This window comes from Carassius auratus, chromosome 27, assembly GCF_003368295.1.
Source record: "Carassius auratus strain Wakin chromosome 27, ASM336829v1, whole genome shotgun sequence".
Taxonomy (NCBI): Eukaryota; Metazoa; Chordata; class Actinopteri; order Cypriniformes; family Cyprinidae; genus Carassius; species Carassius auratus.
In genome coordinates this window covers 31,013,733-31,023,492 of record NC_039269.1, presented here as the reverse complement: position 1 = coordinate 31,023,492, position 9,760 = coordinate 31,013,733, and the positions used below count along the sequence as shown (strand labels likewise).

The 9,760-nt window shown below is 35.2% G+C and overlaps 1 protein-coding gene across 1 annotated transcript; it reads left to right on the top strand.

The window, feature by feature from the left end:
* Positions 1-6,667: 6,667 nt before the first annotated feature.
* LOC113046213 (SLAM family member 7-like) lies at positions 6,668-8,818 on the top strand. The gene is made up of 4 exons (XM_026207150.1): positions 6,668-7,187; positions 7,544-7,852; positions 8,197-8,457; positions 8,610-8,818. The coding sequence occupies exons 1-4, from the start codon at positions 7,127-7,129 to the stop codon at positions 8,750-8,752; spliced, it is 774 nt and encodes a 257-aa protein (XP_026062935.1). The 5' UTR covers positions 6,668-7,126; the 3' UTR covers positions 8,753-8,818.
* The last annotated feature ends 942 nt before the right edge of the window (positions 8,819-9,760 follow it).

Sequence of the window (9,760 nt, the reverse complement as noted above, 5' to 3'; positions counted from 1 at the left end):
TATGGTAATTTGATGTAAAATTTGTCTGAGTAGGTAGTGTTTGTCTTAATATTATTATTATTTTTTTTTTTAATATATTTAGAACATTCTTGTACATTTGTCAAACATTGTGTACTGTAATAGCATACGAAGTCAGTTTAAATGAGTGTTCATTTTTTGAGAATCTCAGTAAAAATAATGCAAAAGTTGTCACTGGGGTGGTACCCTTATGGTCTAATATGTAGACTTTTTGGAATTTTCACACAAGCAAGTGGTAATTTAAAAAATCTTAGAACTAATCTAAAAAATGATTCATCTGTAGATTTCTAGATTCTATGCATAGAAAATCCTTGCATTTAACAAAGCACATCAATATAATTAATTCTTGCTAAAAACTTAGAAGTGATTTATTTCAGATAAGTGAGTGAGGAAGAGAGAGAGAGAGAGAGAGAGAGAGAGAGAGAGAGAGAGAGCATTTGCAAGTCGTAGAAGAAAGAAAAAAATCATTGTGTCCAAAGATGCATGAAAAAGGAGAAAGATGGAATCAAATACAAGATTTTACATAGTGTAAACAGAGGCTCAAGTGGAGACTTACAAACTGTAACTCACTCAATGTAGATTGTCAAATGGGAACATTTACTGATTTGGAAGCATACTAATGGCCGTGTCATACCTTCATCACACTTTTTTTTGACACACTGAATGGATGCTGTGGTGAACATTATGGATTTTATGTCGTCAAGTCAGGTCACCTTTATTTATGTAGCGCTTTAAACAAAAAAAAAAGAATGTGTTAAAGCAACTGAACAACATTAATTAGACAAACAGTGTGTCAACAATGCAAAATGACAGTTAAAGACAGTTCATCATTGAATTCAGTGATGTCATCATCTCAGTTCAGCTTAAATAGTATCTATCTATGCAATCATTTGGAATCAAGTCAACGATATCGCTGTAAGTGTCCCCAACTAATCAAGCCAACAGTGGTAAGGAACCAAAACTATGACAGAAAAATCAATGACAGAATGGAGAAAAGACCTTGGGAGAAACCAGGCTCAGTTGGGGGGCCAGTTCTTCTCTGACAAGACGAAACCAGCACTTCAATTCCAGGCTGTAGCAAAGTCATGGATCTGTATCAGGGGTTCTAGTTGTCCTGGTCTCCGCTGTCTTTCAGGGCAGTAGAGGTCCTTTTGTGCTGATCCACCATCTGGTCTGGATACATACTGGATCCAGGTGACTGCAGTGACCCTCCGATCTGGATACAGAATGAATCTGATGGCTGTGGTGACCTCAGAATAAGAGAGAAACAGACTAATATTAGCGTAGATGTAATTTTTCTGATTATGTAGCAAGGTGTTATGGGAAGTGTTCCCAGTTCCGGTTTACCTAGTTAGTGCAGCTTAAAAATCATTTAACAGATTTGGATATTAGGAGCGTATTAGTGTGTTATGTGTAAGCCAGGTTAATGAGATGGATCTTTAATCTAGAATTAAACTGCAAGAGTATGTTTGCTTCTCGAACAATGTTAGGTAGGTTATTCCAGAGTTTAGGTGCTAAATAGGAAAAAGATCTGCCCCCCACAGTTGATTTTGATATTCTAGGTATTATCAAATTGCCTGAGTTTTGGGAACACAGAGGACATGGAGGATTATAATGTAACAAGATGTAATGTAAAGGTGCTAAACCATTCAGGGCTGTATAAGTAATAAGCAAGTGTAGCGCCCCCTACCCTCTTCCTTGATGGGCGGAGCACCGGTGTTGTGCCCAATTCTTGTATTGGTAGGTATAGAGCATCACAGTCCCGCCCACAGCCTGAGAGAGCTTTGGTGCCGGAAGTAAATTTCCCATTCACTTCTCCCATTGACTTTCGGAAAAATCCATATCTAAAGAGTTTTAGAGCATGTCTGAGGATAACCAGCTACGGCTGAACTCATAAGCATATAACATATCATTTCAAGTGAAAAAAATAAGAGAAGATCCAAAAAAAGTAAAAGATACAAGACTACTCATACCATAAACCACCACGCCTCACTGAATTCGACTGAAGCCACAACCGCGAATGAGCCTTTTGAGTGACTTCCAAATCTGACAACGGCCGCGCGACCTTTTTCCTCCAGTTAATTTAATTTTATATAGTGAATGTGCAGTAATAGCAGTTCTTTCAGTATTAATTGTGTAAATAAATTGTGTTTTATATAGCTATTGTGTATTGATTTTATATTTATCATCGTGTATTTTATATATATTGTGCATGTGTGAAAGCGGTTAACGATAACATCAGCAACATGGTGCAGTGCTTTGTACCTGACTGCAGTCACCGCTCAGTCGTCAACATGTTGTTGGCATTACACAAATGTTCAGTAAATGCACAAAAAGGTATGCCTAGGCTAAATATTGTTTTGACAGTGGCATTATAAAATGCCATATGAAGGCTACAGTAGCCTAGCTAAAGTGGACGATAATGCTAACTAACGTTACCAACCTCCCTGCAAAACTCACCAAAACTTTGTAGGTCTTGTCCCTCATTCTGGCCCTTACAAAACCCACAAGCTGACCCTTGGACACGCTTCACTCGATTACCGTTACATGACCCTATCTGAAGTGGTTTTCACCTCTTTTTAACACTTTTGTGTTCATCCTTGAAAAAAGCCATCATGGCAGCCAAGGAGATCATGATTGCACTGATAAGTCTACCGTGCAAAAACACAGGTTTTTATTTTATTTTTTTATTTTTTTATTAATGGTCTTCAGTCTTCACGGACCTTCGCGGGGTTTAACCAGACGGTTACACGAGTTCCACCAATCGGATGCATCACTGTAGGATTGTGGGATTGTTCAGGATTGTGGGTAATGAAGTATCCGAGACATCGCGAATAAAAAGCATTTATCTCAAAACAAGGTTAGTGCCCCATGAACTTTTGGCGTTTATATGAGCATATACTATCCCTTAGTACAGCCATGTATGGTTACGTTTTTATGGCTTATACCCCAAATGTCAATGCAGAAATTGTATTGAATTTTTACTTCCGGCACCGGCTGTGGGCGGGACTTTGATGCTCTATAGTAGTAGGTTTGGGGGAGGGGTTAGGATTAGGATTAGGACATTCAAAAAAAGATAAATAAATAAAAAATAATTAAATTAAGTTCTTAAATACCTGTTGTGTATTTCCTTTCACACAAAATCACCTTTTATCCGCTTAGATCAGAAATTCCAATATAATACTCGAATAGCAATATTCAGTTTTGTATCTGCAAAAATTCGGTAATATAATCCCCTTTGGATCTATAATACAATCTCAAAATCAAAATGCAAAATACAATCAGAGAAAATAAATGAGCAAATTAGATGAAAAATAGGTAATGTGGGCCCACACTCACTCTTAGCTTTAAGAACCCAACCTGTTGCAGGCCTGTGTAAACAAACAAATGTACTGAGTCTTCCCGTTTCGACACACACGCTGTCCACCGATCACGTAACACAACACAAGACCAAACAGCTACCTGCTTCCACCTACTCCCCACCTGCCCAAATTTAGCAAAGAGATAGAAGTAGGAATAAATGAATGTTTATACCTGTTACTCCTAACAGAAGAAAATCTTAACCGAGATCCTGAAGGCAAAAGCTAAAACTCAGAATAGAGAGGATGGGAACTAACCATTAAGATAGTTCCTGTCAATTATATAGGTCGGTAGGAAAATCTTACTATTAGTGTTAACTATCTTCACCAATGCAGTCTTTGCCTTCACATCAAGATTGTCATACCAGCAAACATAACAAATGTTAAAACAGACTCAATATAAGATTTATAAAACAGAGTAATCAATGATCTATCTATATATAATGTCTTTGTCTGCATAGACAGTACAGACGTTGCTGGCCAGCTTGTTATCACTCACACAACCCAAATACTTATATGATTCCACAACTCAACCTCCTGATCTTTAACAGTTTTTCTCTTTATATCACTTTGATCATGCCTAAAATCAATATGCATGTGTTTAGTTTTTAACACATTTATTTGCAGAAATGCACTTTCACACCACTAAACAAAATCATCTACCACAAGGCCATGGTAAGTTTCTTCTGCATGGAGGAGGCTAACAATAGCTGAATGATCAGCATATTTTACAATAAATCTATTTTCATGCCTACTCCTGCAATCGTCAGTGTATAAAATATACAGAAGTGGAGAAAGCACACATCACTGAGGGGAACATTCCCTGTGGATGAAGACAGTACCTGTGAATAACATCCATTTACCTTTCCTATCTGAATTCGATCATTTAGAAAGTCCAGGATCCAACCAATAATACAAAAATCTAAACCAAAGCTAAAAAGTTTCTCTACTAAAATGTGAGACTGAATCATATTAAAAGCCGATGAAAAATCAATAAATAAAATTCTAGCATGAGTCTCAGTTCCCTCAAAATGCTTAAGTACCACATTCAACAGGGTGGCCATAGCATCCTCTACCCCATGCCTGGCCCTGTAAGCATACTGAAGGGAATCATTGTAAGGAGCTCCTTTTTCAACAATCCCTTTAAACCTCTTTATTACTAAAGAAGGCAGCGCAACTGGCCAAAAATCATTTAGTTCTACTGGATGATTCTTTTTAGCCATCAGGATGACTGAAGAGGATTTCCATAATCTCGGCTCCTTCTGTTGAGTAAAGGACAGTTGAAAAATCATGTTCTTCAAACCGGATAGGTCTATTGCCAATCAAATATTTTTTTTGCTCACAGAGAATATTCTCAAAATCCTGAGTATCAAACCACAAAGAATTCATTGAATGCTTTTGCAAGTTAAAAATCATCTCTATAGCCTTCCAATACTATATTAGAATCTCTTTTTGGTTTTCATGACATCCCAGACTAAGCCCAAATTACTATTTCTTATCTCCTGTTCTATCTTCTCTTTATAATGCAGCTTTGCCTTATTCATCTCCAATTTCACTATTTTTTTACTGATTTAACTCAAAAAGATTTCCTTTCTGAAATGCATGCTTTCTTTCTTGAAGCAGCCCCTTGAGTGATTTAGTTATCCATGTTTATTTATTTGGGTAGACCTTTACAGACCTTTCAGGAATAATGTTATCAACACAGTATAGGACACATAACAGCTAACAACATCAGTAAGTTCATCTATGTCAGCACATGACTCTTTAAACATTTCCCAATCAGTGCATTCATAACACCCTTGTAAGGTCAAGATGGAATCTTCAGTCCAGTTCTTAATTGTCTGATTAAATTTTTCCTACTCTTTATAGATCCATAATGTAAATCTAGAGTCCTGTTATGTTTTTGTTGGACATGTGACATATTGGTAAAAGTCTCTTAGGGCCTTCTCCAGCAAACAAGGGTTAAAATCACCCATTGGCACACCGGGAGAGATAAGTAGTTAACAGATGTGAACAAAATCAAAATGTAACTAAAAAAAAAAAAAACATATACAGTATCACAATTTTGGCATGCGGTCACTGTTTGGTAATAAAAAAAATTAATGGTGTGATATAATACCAGTTTAAATGGTATATCACAGCTTTTATTTTATTTTTTTATGGATAGTGCCATTTCTCAGGCCAGACATGCCTTTCCATATAGATTAATAAACGAACAGGAAAAAGGAAACTGAAAAGTAAGACTGAGTCAAATCCATAATAAAATATACCATTTGTCTAAAACACCTAGTGAAAATATTATGCAGAATGAAAATATAAATAAATAGGCCTACATGTAAGGTTAAACATAGTTTTATAGGATGAGGATAGTGTTGATTTCGATAATAAAACCTTTTCTCGGACTCTGAAAAACACGCAGCATACTATGTCAAGCATGCAAATTTAAGTCATTCATTAGCAATGAGTGACAATATGAGTGATAATTGTTTTGTTGAAGTTTCCTTATTACCATTAAACTGTTTGTATTCTAACTTTATTATACATTTTTGTTTACACTGAAACAGCTCATAATATTAATTGGATTTATATAATCATTGGAGTATGAGTAAATAAATGTGAAGCACATGCCTCTCTCTCATAGTAATAAAAATATGAGTTCAGCACTATTAACATTTAGCAATTTGACTAATTTTTGACTCAAATGTTAAGACTCAAATGTTATATTTTGGTCTGCTTTTCACACAAAGCAAAAGCATGACTTACAGTCGTCTACCAGATGGAAATATTACAGTATATGTAAGAATATATGGCCCTGTTTTATCTGCATTTAAGTTAAGTTTTTGGGATTCTATTAGTTATAATTAGTTAACTACATTATGTTACATGAACTAATATATTAAAAAAGTAATATCTAAAGGATAATCAAGTGGTAGCTGGTCCCCACTGACTTCCACTGTATTTGTATTTTTCATATTATGGAAGTCAAAGAGGACCAGCAGTTTTCTTGAAAATATCCTTTCCATGGGAAGTCATGACTTAGTGATTAAAGAGTTTGGCTTGTAACCCTTGGGTTGTGGGTTCAAGTCTCGGGCTGGCAATACCATGATTTAGGTGCTTAGATCAAGGCTCCAAACCCCTGTTTCTCCCCGGGAGTGCCGCAGCATAAATGCCTGCCCACTGCTCCAGGTGTGTGTTCATGGTATGTTTGTGTGCACTTTGGATGGGTTAAATGCAGAGCATGTATTCTGAGAATGGGTCACCATACTTGGCTGTACTTCACTTTCATTTTCTTTTGTGTTCAGCAGAAGAAAAAAAAATCTCATACATGTTTTGAACAACTGAGGGTGAGTAAATGATGACCGTTTTCACTTTTTGGGAGAACTATGTGTGCACATCCTTACATGCATTGCCATGATGTTATGAGGATATTCCTATTTCTGATCAACTTTAGCTTTTTTAGTGAAATAGTTAATTCACACATAGGCCTTCAGCAGAGTAAACTCATGTTTCTATCACAGACCAAGCTGAGCTAAAACTCTTTCATGAGACTCCTCACCAATTCCCAACAAATTTGGAGTTTCCTCAGTTTCCTCTTTTTTTAGCTTATATGCATCTTGACACCAGTAACAGAATATGCTGCTGTATTTAGTTTCAGGAATTTGGTTTCTTTGGGCGAACTTCCGTATCTATTAGGAAATCATTGCAACAGCAGTGATTTTGAGTTCTGTTTCTTTTCAAGTTTTAAATTCATGACAATGGCATTAAATCGCTTACTCAGATTCATTCTTTGTCTTCTAACCTTCAAAACAGGTAAAACACATTCATTAAAATATGTAATATATAATATGTATGTGAGCAGAAATGTATCAAAATAACCATATTTTTTTCTTTCCTTATGCTGTCTGCAATAAATCTAATATTAATAACGGAAAAAAATGAGACAATCAGGTTGAAACAGAGTACAAGGTCTACAAAGTTTGAATTAGAATCTTTAAGCAGAGACAAAGCTCCAGATATATGTATTATTATATGTGCAGTATTATTTATTAAATTAAAATACTACATACATACATACATACATACATGAGAACAGCATAAAACTCTGGTGAATTCACTTGGCCTGTAGTACACTTTTTTCAAAATTGGGCATCTTTTTCTCTCTTCAGGGTTCAGTGCTGAGATCTCTGTGTTTGTTCAGACGGGAGCTTCTGTTCACCTGGATATACAGACACAACAACTACCAGAGTTTGATGATTTATCCTGGAAAAAAAATAAATCTGAGAATATAGTTAAATATTTTTATAAAACTAAAGAAGTAAAACTTTACTCTTCCTACAAGGACAGAGTGGTTTTCAATGATACAACCTTCTCTCTGACACTGAAGAACATGCAGAAGACAGACAGTGGACTCTACACAGCAATAGCAGCTGCAGAATCAGACAACAATATTGTTACATACAGAGTATCTGTTATAGGTGAGTGTAATTTTGTTTGCCTTGTTCAGGTCAAAAGACTAATTTATGCTCAGTCTTTCATTCTGTGCAATCTTCTAAAGCATAAGTATTAAAATAAAATGTTTATGTATTTAAAAAGAATACACAATTGTAAATTATATGTACATATATTTTGTGCATATGCTCAAAATTTTTGTCACGCACATGCAGTCATGATGTACATTACATAAACAGATACTGGAAAATAATATCCTACAATAGTGAGAGAATATAGTATTTTCCATTTCAAACACAAGGTTGTTTCTTCTATAGTTGATCATTTGATGTATCTTTGTGTTACATAAAAAAAAAAATGTGTGTTTCAGACTCTGTGGAGGCTCCTGTGCTGACTGTGAACTCAAACTGGTTCAGCAGTGACTCCTGTACTGTGAACTTCACATGCAGAGCTCATGAGCTCATGATTAACTCCAGCTATCAGAACAACAGCTGTTCTCCACAGGAAGTGACATCACATATCAACACTCTCATCCTGGACTGCAGTGAAGAATCCATCATCTGTAACCATAGCAGCCCTGTCAGCTGGAAACAAGACAGAAAAAACATCGAAGAGCTCTGCATTTATAAAGGTATCTGACCAAACACAAAGACACTCAAACATTCAGAGTAAAAAATCAACATCTCTTAAAATCAAATAGCTCATTTTGGTTTAATAAATCTAATCTAACTGCTCAACTGAACTGACAACTGTACTCTTAATGACATGCGTCTTATTTTCCAGAGAATGATTTAATCAATGACCAGACTGTGTCTTATTTCCTGTGGCCAGTTGTTTGTTTGGTGTCATTGTGCATTTTGAGTCTTTTAGGCTTTCTGTACATCAAGTATAAAAAAGGTATGTCCATGTTGCCTCATTCTCTATGAAAAAAAAACTGATTTCTGTGTTCATTTGTTTGATCAATTAAGTACTTTACTGCTTTTGTAAAGTAGAAAAAAAGGATGTTATATATATATATTATTTACTATTATGTACTATTATTTGATAAGTCTTGATGCTGATATGTTGCTGCACATTCTAAACCTCACAGGTGCTCAGGAGGAGATAGAAGGTAATACAGTCTATGCTCAAGTTGAGGTAAGCTTCAAACTACTGTTCATCACTAAGCTCGCAGACACCATGTGTTCTCATGCAGTGTAGTTCTTATTAATCATGTTCAATATAATGCAAAATAATATGGGAGGATATATCATGTACATCTATTTCTGTAATGATTGGTTATTTGTATGTATTAATGTTTTGGTTTCAGTAACACAAAGCTTCCATCTATAAATCAGCGGTTCCCAAACTATTCAAACCTATATCTTCATGTTGTCTTCAGTAGTATATCAAACATAAACACATCATCTAAAAAAAAAAAAAAAAAAAAAAAGAAATTCTCAGTGTGATGAACAACTTGTTTATCTAAAGAACATAATTTTTTCCACTTCAAAAGCCTTTAGCACAATGCACAGGTTGTGTCAATGTTAAAGGATGTAACTATAGACACCTATAAAGTGTAGATATTTAGACTTTTTTTTTTTTTATTTGTTATGTCCCAGGACATATTATTATATATTTGTTGTGCATTACATCTGGATGAAAGTGTTGATGTTCCTGCAACTGTGCAGTGTTTTTGTACTTTTGTTTTCTTGCTTGATTCACGTGTCCTTTCTCAATTTCACAAGCAATTAAAAGGAACCACAAGTAACACACTGAATTATGCATGAAAAACAAATAAAATTGTATTTTTTAATTTTTTTTATTTTTTTTTGTAAAATGTACTCTAATAATCTAAATATATATATTAGGCGTGGCGCGGTTGAACTTAACTGAATTGTGCATGCGCTCACTCGAAGCGCACAAACCCATGCCTCAGAAAATTTTGGTCAAAA